General features: G+C 36.4%; 1 protein-coding gene across 3 annotated transcripts in view; it reads left to right on the top strand.

Annotated features, from left to right (window-relative positions):
- The window catches only part of LOC129725792 (uncharacterized), a 44,119-nt gene extending 32,639 nt beyond the window's left edge, over positions 1–11,480 (top strand). For all 3 annotated transcript variants that reach the window (XM_055682013.1, XM_055682012.1, XM_055682011.1), the window contains exons 3-6: positions 3,099–3,191; positions 3,362–3,525; positions 3,587–3,760; positions 9,921–11,480. In XM_055682013.1, the coding sequence (XP_055537988.1) occupies positions 3,099–3,191; positions 3,362–3,525; positions 3,587–3,760; positions 9,921–11,319 (1,830 nt within the window). In that variant the 3' untranslated portion in view covers positions 11,320–11,480. The remainder of the gene's footprint in view (positions 1–3,098; positions 3,192–3,361; positions 3,526–3,586; positions 3,761–9,920) is intronic.
- Positions 11,481–14,045: the final 2,565 nt, after the last annotated feature.

The following is a 14,045-nucleotide window of genomic DNA, read 5'->3' as shown; positions in this document are numbered from 1 at the left end:
TTAATCCAAGAAAGGCTATCCACGTTCTTCGTTGGTGTAGGGTTTTGGTGATTTTTTTAATTTTATTTGATGATTTATGGGGCTGTATGAAAATTTTGGATATTATTTAGAACAATGCAAATTTAAGTCACATATTCGCGAGTGGCAACAGACTGAGGGGGGTTCCTTCCGTAATTGTAATATCAAAACACGTAGACTTACGAGATCTCGGAGATATTATAATTTTCCTGGAATAAATTGCATATTGTAGTACATTGTTGCCTATTTTAATCTGTTTAACGGTGTGTCGTGTATAACCTAAATCTACAAAAGTTTTCATTTTATTTCTATGTGATGTTTATTGGTGAAGATTTTAGTTTTTAATAAGGTAATGATTAGGCTATTAAGTTTAGTTGTACTCACGTTTAGTCCTCTTTTATAATTTTTAACCGTAATTTTAGAATCAGGAAACATAGATTCTTCTAGGTTAAGTTTTAGATTAATTGGTGGTTAAGTTTTAGGTTAATTGGTGGGCTCTAGAAGCACTCTAGAATAACGATTTTTTAGGTTAAGAAACTATATTGTAATGCTCTTTGGGTTAGTTTTACAAGAAATATGTGATTGTTTGTTGTTAATGTTGCTCTTTGGGTTAGTTTTACGAGAAATATGTGATTGTTTGTGTGCCTTAGAAAATTGTTCCTAATCACAACTTACACACTTAGTTTCTTTTACCGAACTCAGCAAACTTTTTACTGAGTTTTCAACAGCTGAGCCATCAGTAATCTGTTCGGTAATTCATTTGCTTGACGAGCGTACGGTATTTTTTCAGTGTTGCTGAAACGTCAAATAAAGAAGATAGCTCAGCAAAAATTTACAAAGCGTTCATCAAAAGTTGCTGCATGAGTTGGCATTTACAAAGCTGATGATTCGTCACTTATTTACAAGTGTTCCGCAAAGGGCAAGGTAAGCTTTTTCGCGGTTATAATAATATAGATAAATATGAATGTAACTATTCCTATAGCTGCTATTGTAACCGATGACTAATTTTATACTGGTATTTCGGATTGTTCAGACCATTATACTGATGTTTCATGCACATTCGACTAAAACTAGATATAAAACGATATAAAACTAGATAATCATGGCGAATATAAACTTTTTATTTAAGACTTCATGTAAATTAATCTATTGTGGTGGGAAATTTGAAAGCACGATACCGCTTTTAGAGTTTTTTGTCCAAATGGCTCGTAGAACACTTCAAATAACACGGGCACGAAACTCTTCTGAAAATCTTAAAATGGCAGACTTCTGATGTGCGATTCTGTTATGGCAGATGCAGAAAAATTACCGAACAGTATAGTAAAAAAGCAAAAGTACAGTAAAACAATTAGAGATTTTTCAGCAACATCTGGATATGTGCTGATAGATCGTTAAATATTTACTGAACTATAAAAAAGTGCAAAAAATATTCTAGTTTACTGAAGAGGTCAGCAATGTTTTTTGCTGAACTCGTCAAGTGAATTTTATTAAACAGTATTTCGGCAAAAAAGTTAACCGACATCAGTAATTTTTCAGGAAATTACAGAATAATCAGTAAAATTTCAAGTTTACTGAACGCGACCGTAATAAAAATTACCGAACAATCAAGGCGGAAATAAGTGTGTAAGTTTTCTCGGTTTCTGGAACACACTATAACGCTAACAGCATAAACTTCAAACTTAATACAAACAGTTATACCTAAACCACTAAATAGTAGTGAATTAGCTATTTTTAAAATAACGAGACAATCACTAGTTTTTAGTTTTTTAGTTAATGTTCATTGTGAACTTGTTCTAGTTGAGCAATCGCGCAGACAATAGTTTACGCGATTTAGAAGTGGAAATTCTGACCTAGAAGACGAAGTACGTCGGAGACAAAGTATTGGTGCGACGAAAGTGGGTCCGGTACGACAATACTAAGCACAAAAATTCGTGGGGTTTGTTCGGCCATGCATCGACACCAACGCTCCAGTGAGATATTCATGGAAGCAGTTCATGCTGTGCATATGATGGGATTAGATACGCGTAATCTATTACGAACTGCGTCAAACGAGCGAAACCATTACTATATACACACTAAGGTCGCTTTTTACGCGGTTTTTTTTACGCGGATTCCAGAATTTACGCGTTTTTTTCGCGCGGATTCCGGAGATTACGCGTTTTTTTACGCGGATTCCGGAATTTACGCGGTTTTTTTTGCGCGGATTTCGGTTTCTCTTCGGATTGCAGAAATAACGCTGGTTTTTTTACGCGGATTCCGGAATTAACGCGGTTTTTTACGCGGATTCCGGAATTTACGCGGTTTTGCTTACGCGGCACGTATCCCCCGCGTAAAAAGTGACTTTAGTGTACGTCAATTGATGCGTTTGAGTTGGCCATTGAGCCGTAAAAAATATTCAGAAACGCTTAAATTGGAAGTTCTGTCACACCCGCCTAATTCAGCAGATATCGCTCCATCCATTTGTCATTTGGTTTGGTCCATAGAGCCTGTCTTGTCAGAGAAACACATCGAAACTGAAGCAAAAACGAAATTTCTCTGGTATGCACCCGTTTCACCTTAACAATGGCGCCATTTTGAATTTTTAAGAAATCGAAAATTTTTAATGTTTTTTCGACGCCATTTTGATTTGAAGCCAAATATCTGAATTCTGAGAGTTTGGCCCCATATTAGCATTTTCTTACCCATCTTTTACAAAAACGGATCTCAAATCGGACAAAAACCTCAAAATAACGATTCTACGCAAACAGCTACGGCATGGCTTTAATATATTTCGCAAAGCAAAACTAAATCACATATATGTAGATTTTTAGGTTCTAACCAGTCCTGGATAAGACGAGTAAACGTATATCGCGTAACTCTTTTATAATTGGACCAACTTTACGCATAAATTAGTTAGTGTTAAATTCAAATCATTCAATATTTATCATATGATATAATTTCTCCATTTCAAGCTTATATATCAAATTCAAATCGAACCTTGATAGCAATTTGAACTGGAGTAATAATTTCAAAACATTTTTGTTAAGCCGTTCCCGGGAAACTATTTTTTTACCGATTGTTTTATTGTTCTTTTCCTGCAGACCATTCTATCACCCCAGGGAAAAACACACCAACATCATCTGCAAGCATACCAGCCACCGAGGGTGGCGCAGCTGGAAACGCTGGAAGCAAAGGTGAGACAAAGGTGAACAGAGCACCAGTAGATAAAATTACACTCGCGAAGCAATGAATAGGTTACTCTGGTTCAGCGAGCACAATAAAGCTCTGGAAAAATAAATGATTTTCACGATGCTCATCAGACCATTTCACTAATTTTCTACCTCTTTGGCTTCCTTTTGTGCAGATGGCCAGCATAGAAGTTTCACTGAGTACAGCCACACCACGACGGCGTAAGGGGACCTCGCTGGGTGGTGGTTCCCTATCGGCTAGATCGTCACCACGGCCGGATGCATCGACAGGTAGGGAACTGCGATCAGCACTTCAGGACCGAGAAGCGGTTATACAAAAGTAAGAATAACATTGTTGAGTCTACTGTCTACCAAAAAAATAACTCTGCTATTATTTTTAGTCTACGCTTGCAGTTGGGACTGGGCAAACTACCGCGGCCTGCTGGACCTGCTTTTGACGACGTAGAACGTCCGGTAGCTGAGCAAAGATTAATGAAACTGCGTTCTGATGCAGATAATAAAAAAGTAGCAATTCGAAATCTGAAGGGAGCGCTAGAGAAGCTGGACATTACAGAGTAAGTTAAGCCTTCGTCAAAAATCAGGGAAATTACTTTTGCAAACTTTCCCGCCACTCTGGGTTACTGAATCGGCTCGACGAATGATGCATTGAGAGAACATACTGATTAAAAGTTAACTGAGGGAAACGTTCGCAAACCCTTCACCAGACTAACGCTTGGAAACCGAAAATCGATGGCCGAAAATATTTATCTAGAATTTTACGAAAATCCAATCAAATGTAATATGGGTATTTTTTGAATTTGAATGACGTCCAAACATCAAATTCAAAATGGGTGACTTTCGCTTTCATAAAATCCACGAAAACTGATCATATATCCTGCCAATTGGATAAATCGGAGTCGGGACGACGTCCAGATACCGAATATTGATGCCTGCCGTTATTTTTCAATCCAAGATGACGACTTCCGTTTTCTATAAAGTATGATGTGAAACTGAGAAAAATTTTCGAATACTTCCTAATATTAATATTTCTCTAACCTGGCTTATGTCCAAAAACTGAAAATCAGTGTTCACTGCCATTTTGAAATCCAAGATAGCGACTTCTGGTTTCTGAAAAACTGTGAAAAGCTCACGAAAATATTCGAATACTGCCTAATATTAGTGATTCCAGAACCGGGATGATGCCCTAAAACCGAATAAGTTTGGTCAGGTTATAGTTGTTTTGCTACATGGAATGTGCTTCAAAGTTTGAAGCAAAATGTGACGATGGCAGTCCACAAAATCTGTAATGTTTCATAATGCATCTTAAACTCATGTCCAGAATGAATCTGTACATAACATGACTGTGGAATGTTTCAACCGGTTTCATTCAAACTTGGTATTCGAGATGGTTATAAAAATATTGTAAAAGGAAAGGGCTCCTAGATAATAAAAAAGTTAACGTTCCTTTTGAGAAGTTTCTGAATGCATTGGACGATTTCTAGGTTTTTAGTGAAGTAGATATCTGAAGACCGGAACATGACGTTCGACGCTATATTCAAGTTTGATTTGCTGAGAAGCAGAATTAAATCAAGAAAACTATTCAAAAACATTTTTGAACCAGAATAATCGGGAATCGATATCCAACATTACTTGAAAATCGATATGGCTACATCCAACATCAGGAAATCTTTCACACTACATCAACTCATCGAATTCGTTTTTTTTACCGACTTTTCAACAGCTGAGCGCTAAGTAAAATGTTCGGTAATATAAACAACTACCGACCGATCAGTAACCAAATTTTCGTTGCTTTCTGTCATAATTACCAAGCTAATTTGTGAAAACGGCGAATGGAATTAGTTGCCAGAACCAACGATCAAATCTGTAAGTTGTGTTGTGTACAGTACCAAAAGATCTGTGATGTTTATTATTTGTTTATTTTTAAATATTTAAGAAAGCCAGAAATTTGATGAAAAATATTTTTTTAAATATTATTAAAAATTTTAACTGTTAAAAATTGAAAAAATCAATAATCGACGTTTGCCGCACCGAGTTTGTCCGAGCGAAAATCAATTAAACGTTCTTTTACTGCTGTAGACTGTGCATGAGCTTCATGCCAGTTGTACGCATCGATATCGTTTGAAATCTGTCCACGTGGTATATGGATGGCCCTTAGCTCTATTTTATCCTGTAAAATAAAGCAAGGTAGTGCCTAAAAGGGCACAGGGCAAAAGTAGGCTCAGGGACAAACCCCTGAGGAATAAACCCACTCGCCTAAGAACTTAGCACGAGTAATATCCGTTCGAACAACCAAAACCGCTAACAGGACCCAGCTTCCAATGAGGAGACCAAAAATCCAAAAGGCAGACTACAAAACTTTCCAATAATGGCAATTCGGAGCTAGCAGTAAAAAGGCACTTTTCAAGTTGACTGTTAGAATACTAATGACGGTACCGACCGTCTCTTTATTGAGCTTAGTGAAATTCCTAATACGATAGTGTGAGTTCTATCGAATGTGCTTAGGTTTGTTTGTAACATACGTTACCCGTTTGAATATGTCGATAATTCTGTTATTCCGATATGGCGTATGCCATAGCCGATAGCACCGGAAACGATTCGAGAAGGTCAGACATTGATGAAAAATTGTTGCGAATAGTTGGTCCAATAGTTTTTACCAATATTCGGTAAAAGTTGAATTTACCGAGCAGTTCAGCAGAAATTATAGCAGTATTCAGTAAAATTATTTACTGAATACAGGAAATATGTAAAGTTATATCAATTTTACAAACTACTCTGTATTTTCTCAAACTTACCGATCGAAATTGTAATAATAACTAGACACCAAACTTTTATTTTCTGATTGAGTGTGTTCGATCGGTTTTTTAACTGCCACGACTTAGAATAATATAATTAGAATATATAGAGTCCAAAATACGTTACGAAAACTTTCTAAAGCTGGTGTATTGATAAATGGAAATTTGATCAAGAACATAGATGGAATAAGATAAAAGCTTCAGAAATCAATGTATTCAAAAGTGGAACTGTATTTTAATCCCAAGTACCCAATTTTTAATTCATGATACTCTTGAAGACTCTCTTGAGGCTTATTTTGTACTTCTAATACACTTTAAAACCTGAAATGTTACTTCGGAATGTACGATCCAACATCACAGTGTAGCAGCTAGATCTGTCTCTACCAAACTTGGTACGTGTGACACGAGAATGGTTATAAGAAGATAAACCAAAGATTGGCCCCTGATTGACAAAATGATTTCCTACAATCTGGTTCTGAATTAAAGGTTTAATAATAACATAGAAGACCTCAGTAACTTATAAGCCGCCATAGCAGTTGACATTGAAACCCGAACAGGTATTTAGCTAGTATTATTACAAGACTCGGTGCAATAGCTCGGCATATTATATATCGTATGAAAAATTTCCCTCCTAAAATAATTTATATATTCTTCCTCTTTGACTGTGATGAATATAGGAGAACATAATGTTATATTACCACATGGTTTGCAAGTAAAATTTCTACATTATTTGGCCTTCCTATAGTTTTGGTCTGATGTTCAACAATTTGTAATAAAAGTGCACAAGTGAGCGCAGTCAATCTCAGTGGCTCTAAGTGAGGTGATTTTTATGCCTTTCATTTTATATATGAATCACGGTGAACCTTATGAGTTTCTTGAAAATTGCGAATGAAAATTCTAACATCTGGAGTTAAATGACATGTTTATTGGTAAAACCTTCCAGTTGGTCTTGAGGTACGATGCAGACCTAACAGGCCAGTCGTCGTAGGTTCGAGTCTCAGCTCGGTGTAATTATTAAAAATAATTATATAAACAGAAAATTGCCACATTCCATTCCATTGCAATAATAATACATGATTATTTTAACATAAACTCTTGTTCATTCTTTGTAATCTTTTCTGTTCCTTTTGTACGAAATCAGGATTCCAGAACTAGAAAACTAGAATCAAAATACATAATCTAATTGAAAATCAATGAAACTGCAACTGTGATATTTATTTCAAAAGTGTGTAATCATTATATTTTACTCTTAATTATATAATATTCATATAGATATTAAAGCTAAAAATTAATGGATTCTTAAGAAGTTTCGCAAAACAAAAAACAATTTGACAGAAGTAAACTGCTTCCTAGTTTCTTTCTTTCAAGATTCAATATATTTTTTCGTCTTTTTTATCAAACCGTTATTTCAAGATTCGAAGACAAAGAAATACTTTCTATTAGTATTCCACCTACCTTTTATAAAAAGTTAGTTGTTTTCACGCGAAAATCACAAAAATCAATTTGTAAAAATCCACTGAAATATATTCGAGCTCTAAGCTGACCATATTTCGTGATGGTCGCATTTTAAGACTTAACCATTTTACTCACTGGTCTTCGGATCCAGAAAACATGAAATCGATAATATTGAATTAAAAACCCTGTCTTCTATCGGTTAAACCGATCAAAAAATACTACAAGGTATACAGCCCAGCCTCATTAGGGGACTTTAGTAACAAAATATACAGAGTCCGCAGACAGAATCAATGTGTTTGCTCAGTGATTTACGTATTTTTATTTTCAGCCTTCCCTGGAAATCTATTTTTAGAAATATATTCAATAACACTCGAAAGAATATCGATTATATTTGGCGATATTATGCCTGCAGTATTTTTTTGTGCAAACAACATGTATTTGACAAGGCACAAACATATCGTGCTTGTTGAAAAAGTACCAAGAATTTCTCGTAATGCGTCAAAGTCAAAATTAACTCTGTATACTCCAAAACCAAATACAATAATACTAACGTTATCATAGTGAATGGTTTTGTCTTCTTTAACTCTGATTAAATTAAATTTATAACATAGATCTTATTTTCAAAATAATATGGAAGCCCTCACAAAGGTTCATTAATTGGCAAACATAAGAAGTAGTTAAAAAAATTATCAACAAGTTCCAACAAAAAATCGTAGCAATCAACAATTCTATTTTTGTTTTTTGCTTGATAATTTTTTTCATTTGCCTACAACTACATTCGCTGTATTACAAAAACAGCTAATATGGTGAAGTTTAAAATAAAAATATATCATCTAACAATTTTGACATGTAAAAAAAGATTCTGAACGAATCTTAGTGAATGGACCAAAAATTCACAAGCATTCGCCGGCTCTTACACTTCTATAAATTTGTATATTTGGAAATCCACTCTTTCGATACTATCCGGTCACGATTATTTAGTGAATATCGAAGATAAAATTAAACAAATATCCGTTGCAAAAATGTACAATTCTTGTTGAGTAATTTATGGTAATCATATTCAAGAGATAAACTTTCAATCACCATCAGTAGCAGCATCGCAGTTTTTCCTCGATTGCACACAAATAGAAATGTACGAACAGAAGTGTACCACTGCAATACGAATAGCCTACCGCTGCTGTACGAATAGAAGTGTACAGTAGAGATGGTCGGGTTTGGCATTTTTCAAACCCGTACCCGACCCGTACCCGACCCGTACCCGAATTTTTTTTTCGGTTGAAACCCGAACCCGACCCGAACCCGAAACTTTTTTTTTCGATCAAACCCGAACCCGAAAATTTTATTTTTGTGAAACCCGAACCCGAGTTTTTTTTTGAATGGTAGATTTTTTGTACCAACTTGAGGCTGCCCTGAAGCTTTGGGCCTCGAATGGTATTGAAATGCTAGTGTTTTTGCAGTTGCATGAAATAAGACATCATCATCTTACAAAAATGCTCATTTGATATAGTCTGGTTTCGTGTTTTCAGACCTAAACCCGACCTTTTTTAAACCCGAACCCGACCCGAACCCGAAAATTTTTTTCCCTCCAAACCCGAACTCGACCCGTACCCGACGCCTTCAAAAATTTTCAAACCCGAACCCGACCCGAACCCGACACTTTCAAAAATTTACAAACCCGAACCCGACCCGAACCCGACCATCTCTAGTGTACAGCTGAAATGTACGAATAGAAGAGCACCGCTGCAATCATAGATGACAAGAGACCTGTGGCTCTCTGCTACACTGGTACTGTTGCTTTTACAGGCATGTTTTCTTCCAAGACATCAGTTTTTATTAAGTTCGAACTGCAGGTTTAGAAATTGTTCAAGAATGGGGATTGTTTCAAACTTTTCGGAAAACTTTTACCTTCGAGATATCATATTGGTCTAAGCTCATGGAAGCATAAATAAATTGACCTATTGGCACGGGAGCCTCTGTCAATTTTTTTTTTCGATATTAATACAGAGAATATCACAGGGAACGGATGGTTCCATCCACGTCGTCTGTGCTAGGAATGCTCGCATGTAATTGGTTCATTGTTCGCGTAAATTTGTCATTGAAACTCTTATCAATTTTACCGCTTAGCAATGAAATTAGAGTGATAACTAGCATATTACAAAATTGTTATACATTTTATCTATCCAACAACATATTGGTTATTGTTATCCATCATGTGGTTATGCTGTTATTAACGTTTGAAATATGACGCAACATTCGCCATTTTCATTTCCAATTTCACAGAATGCATCCCAGTGTAGTAAAAGAAGACGTAGTCCCACGTCAAAATCAGCGTGACTGAAACACACCGAATGATTACAAATTTGGATTCCATAGTTGTTATAATTTTCTCTTGCAAAAGAAAAATCTGAAAAAAATAAATTCTGAACGTAAACGTAATAAACAATAATATTATTTTGCCTTTTTTCAGTAACATCGACATACGAATACGACAAGCGGAACTGGAATACGCGCTAGGCCGGGAAGAGTTACAGCTGCTTTCGTTAGTGGAGGAGGCACGTGCCCTTCACGCACGTTTAGAAAAATCTAAACCAGAGTCCAACACATTATATGGCACGCTACAGTCTGGAACAAATCTTACCCTGCATGCAGTCCAAGCAACTCCAGGTCGGTGGAATGCTAGTATGAAAACGGACTTTCCAGGTTTCTGGGTAGATTGGGTGCTGGAAGGTGAAGGACTACATAGGGGTGATCGGATACTAGAAGTAAATGGAAAAATAATTTCTGGGAAAACTAGGGAGGAGTTACAAAAGATTATGAACACTGCTGAAAAGTGTGAATTAGTTGTCCTGAGAAAGAAGTCTATTCCTTTTTCACAACAGCAACTGCAACAGTCACAAGCAGATAATGTTCGTTTGCAGCACAGGATATCCTACCTGGAAGAGCAGGTTAAAGAGTTGCTATCATCGCGCGATAATAACACGGACAGCGGGAGCTCTCAAGCCAGCATAATAAACGGCAGCGGTGGAGCACATGTCACGTCTATTAGTATCACCTCACCACCATCAACACCTCCCGACAGTAAACCGCAAGTTTATCAACGTGGTTCTTTTATCACCACGATAGTTGACGGTAAAGCTGCGCAGAATCCATCAAACCAAGATACTCCAAAGACAAACCATGGTCACGTAACTACGACCACAATCATCAAAGAATGTGACAAGATTAACGGTGAACTTACAAGTGGAAATGTGCTGCGGCATAATCTAAGAAATGCGATATCGTCTTCGAAAATATCAATTAACGGTGATATGAACAACAGCACAGTTTTGTACTATCAAAAGAAGGAACGCGATAAACGAGAACGAGAGGCTCGTAGATTAGAAAGGGAGAGATATTTGCAGCAGTATGGTTCCAAACTACAAAGAAGTAGCAATGAGTTAGATAGTGATCCCGAGAGACGACATTCGCATTATCATCGAAGCCATGCTCGTAGTGCCGAATATTTAAACGTAACGTCGGAAAAACGGAAGCTTGCGATTGCGAGTGAGTCGTCTAGTTCCCGGCGTGACATGAGGAGTGTCAAAAGCCTCGAACTGGAAAGTGACAACAATGAACAGTACGCTTCAGAACCGACAGGGCCAGTTAAAACTAGACCAGCACCACCAAAGAAACCACTTCGATTATCGTTACAACGAGCTCAAAGTCTCCAAACTGTCGAAGGGATTTTGATCGATGCGGTAGCGGATAAGAAACGTGGTATGAAACGATCCCATCGGAGCGGTAAATGGACCGACATGTCGTCGCAGTACATCGAAAACAAAATTCCGCTACAGACGGCATCGCTTGGCAGACAAAAATATATTTAAGCCTAGAAGTTTGCCATTTAGTAAACAAATCGTTTTACGTACTGACATCATGTTCCATCCAATGACGGGCAATTTTTACCTGTGTGCATTATTAAGAAAACCGCAATCCATGCAGTGTATTTTTCACTAATTCATAATAAAAAATATTTGGAATAGCACAAGACGCATTGATGTTTAGATAGAAAATTCCATTTTTCATTTCAACCGTCTATTTGTAGCAAATAAATGATTTATTTTTTCGACCCTGATTTTAATAATCGAAATACTAAACAAATTAAATTTCTTGATCAATTTTTAAAGACTTGTTTACATCTCAATTACAATTTCGCTGTCAGATTATGGATATTCGTTAGTTAATAACAGCGGCGAGTTATTTTTATTCGACTTTCCGATTATTCGAAAATTCATAACATGAAGTGATGGGGTAATAAATGTCTTCGGCAGTGGTTTTCTTCGGTAGGTGTTCTATAGTAGTCGTATGCATAAACCTACCGAAGACGTTCGATACCCTACACCAGTTTATTTGATCTCAAAACCGGATTCAGTTAGTTTTTCTAAATTTTATTTCATTAGGCTGGCTTCAGCCACAGATAAACACGATACACGTGTTACTTTTGTCGGTATGATAAAAAAACAGTCAAATTGTATCTTGCTCAATGCAAAAATCCAGTTAGTGGATACAATGTCGCTTAAGTTCATTCTTTAAATTTTATGTGTTCAACGATTCGCTAAGACTCGGCATTCCACAGATATTCATCATCCGCAAAGTACATAAAAAAATTTCCGAAACTTTCGCTTTCCCTTTCGCCTCATAATAAAGTTTATAATGCACTAGTGCAGAGTGCACTAGGGTAGAACGAGGCTAGCTGGTCACGCGGTAAGTTGGTCAATGAAGATATCTTCAAATCTACGCATAAAAAATCGTTTTTTATAGGTGGTATGTAGCCAACAGATAACCAACAGATGCCAAATCGGCCATCAATTCTACTAGGTTTCCAAGTTGAATTTTATTTTCTAGCCATAGCTAGCCACATTGGAATGAATCTGGTTCAACGCATAATATGTGATGCAAACTTTCGCCGAAATTTTATTTTTACATCTTTCAGGTCATTTCTAGATTATATAGGGGCTGGCTGATGACATGCTAGTGAGGTTGGATGGTCATATAAAAGCAAAGCCTTGGTGCTACATTGCGATTCGGAACTTGAACTTCTGTTTACTATACACAGACTTCGCAGCCAACTGTTGAGTGTACAGGACAATTGCGGGGCTAGCGCTACGATCCTACTGACAGTAACAGTCTCCCCCGAGCCGAGACTCGAACCTACGACAACTGGCTTGTTAGGCCAGCATCGTACCTGGAGACCAGCTGGGGTGGTCATATGCACATCATCAATGAATTATATAACAAATTATATGCAATTTGATTAACGATTAAATTAAAATGTGTTAAATGTGCTTTGTTTGGGAAATTAACTAAACTGTCCTGCCGTTACAGAGCATTTTAGCCGACACTACTATACGCTACTCATAAAGTTACTCACAATTGAATTGAAGTTTTTCCAAAAATTTATGATATTTTTTGAAAAATATGTATTTACGTTTTCGATCTTGCGTATAATTTTGTCAAATCCCTTCTCCCTAAACTAAGCTTTCTTACGACCTTTTTAACAACTCCCTTCCCATTGAGATTTGACCATTTGAGATGTAATTTATCTATTTAAATTTTTAGTTCCGTTTTTAGCTGACTATTATGCATAACATTTTACAATTAGAGTATAGTGGTAGTGTGAGCTTTCATGATAAGGGCAGTACACATCAATCGCCTGCTTTAGAATATGAATGCATTGTTTGAAATTACGATTATAAAATTCGGAGAGTTTTGTATTGTATTACTTCCTTAACCATAAAAACCTTCTGAATTAGTAGAGTAGAAAAAACGCAACACTTTGAAGGTGAAATAGATGTGAACTACGAAACCTGTCGTTACCGTTGCGCAGTTTCATCATATCACATGACAAACCGGTATACCGCGGTACGTTCTTTGCACCAGGTCTAGTGAAACATTTAATCCGCTGAATGTCATAAGTAATGTTGTTTACCTTGTGAGCCGATGAATCGATTGCGATTTTAAACTGTGTAATATGTAAAATCTGTTCTGTTTATTTTAATTGTATCAATCAATATAAACAAATAGTATCAGTTGAATGTTTCCAATCTCTACTAAAAGATATCGCACTGTGCAATTTCGTTATGTCAGTTACTAAAGACTAAACCACACAATATTTTTCTTTACGAAAGAGATTTTGAGAGATTTAACCATCAACACTTTACTGAAAATAATAGTGGGATGTAATGAGAAGTTTTGTGAAGGAAACATGCATTCACTGGAAGAATACTGTAACAATTGTCGAATTAATATGCAAACTTCGGTTTGTCGTCAACCTTTTAAGAATACATAATCTTGCAAAAAATTCCACATTAGATTTTTTATTGAACTACACAACACATAAATTCCTTTACCGTAATATAAATCAAAATATATTTTTTTGCAGTTTTTAACATTTGGCAATGCTTGAAAAACTAAAGCATGATTATGCTCAACCGGTGATCAAAGTATAGCTGCAAGCTAGCAATCCTTGAATAGTTGCTTCGGGCAATGGGAATGGCTCAGAGTTTTAAATAAAAACAGCGCTTGAACATAACCATGAATGGTCACCTGCGGC

This window comes from Wyeomyia smithii, chromosome 2 (assembly GCF_029784165.1).
Source record: "Wyeomyia smithii strain HCP4-BCI-WySm-NY-G18 chromosome 2, ASM2978416v1, whole genome shotgun sequence".
NCBI classification, from domain to species: domain Eukaryota; kingdom Metazoa; phylum Arthropoda; class Insecta; order Diptera; family Culicidae; genus Wyeomyia; species Wyeomyia smithii.
Note: the sequence above shows the minus strand (reverse complement) of the source record. Positions and strands in the feature narration are given on the sequence as shown.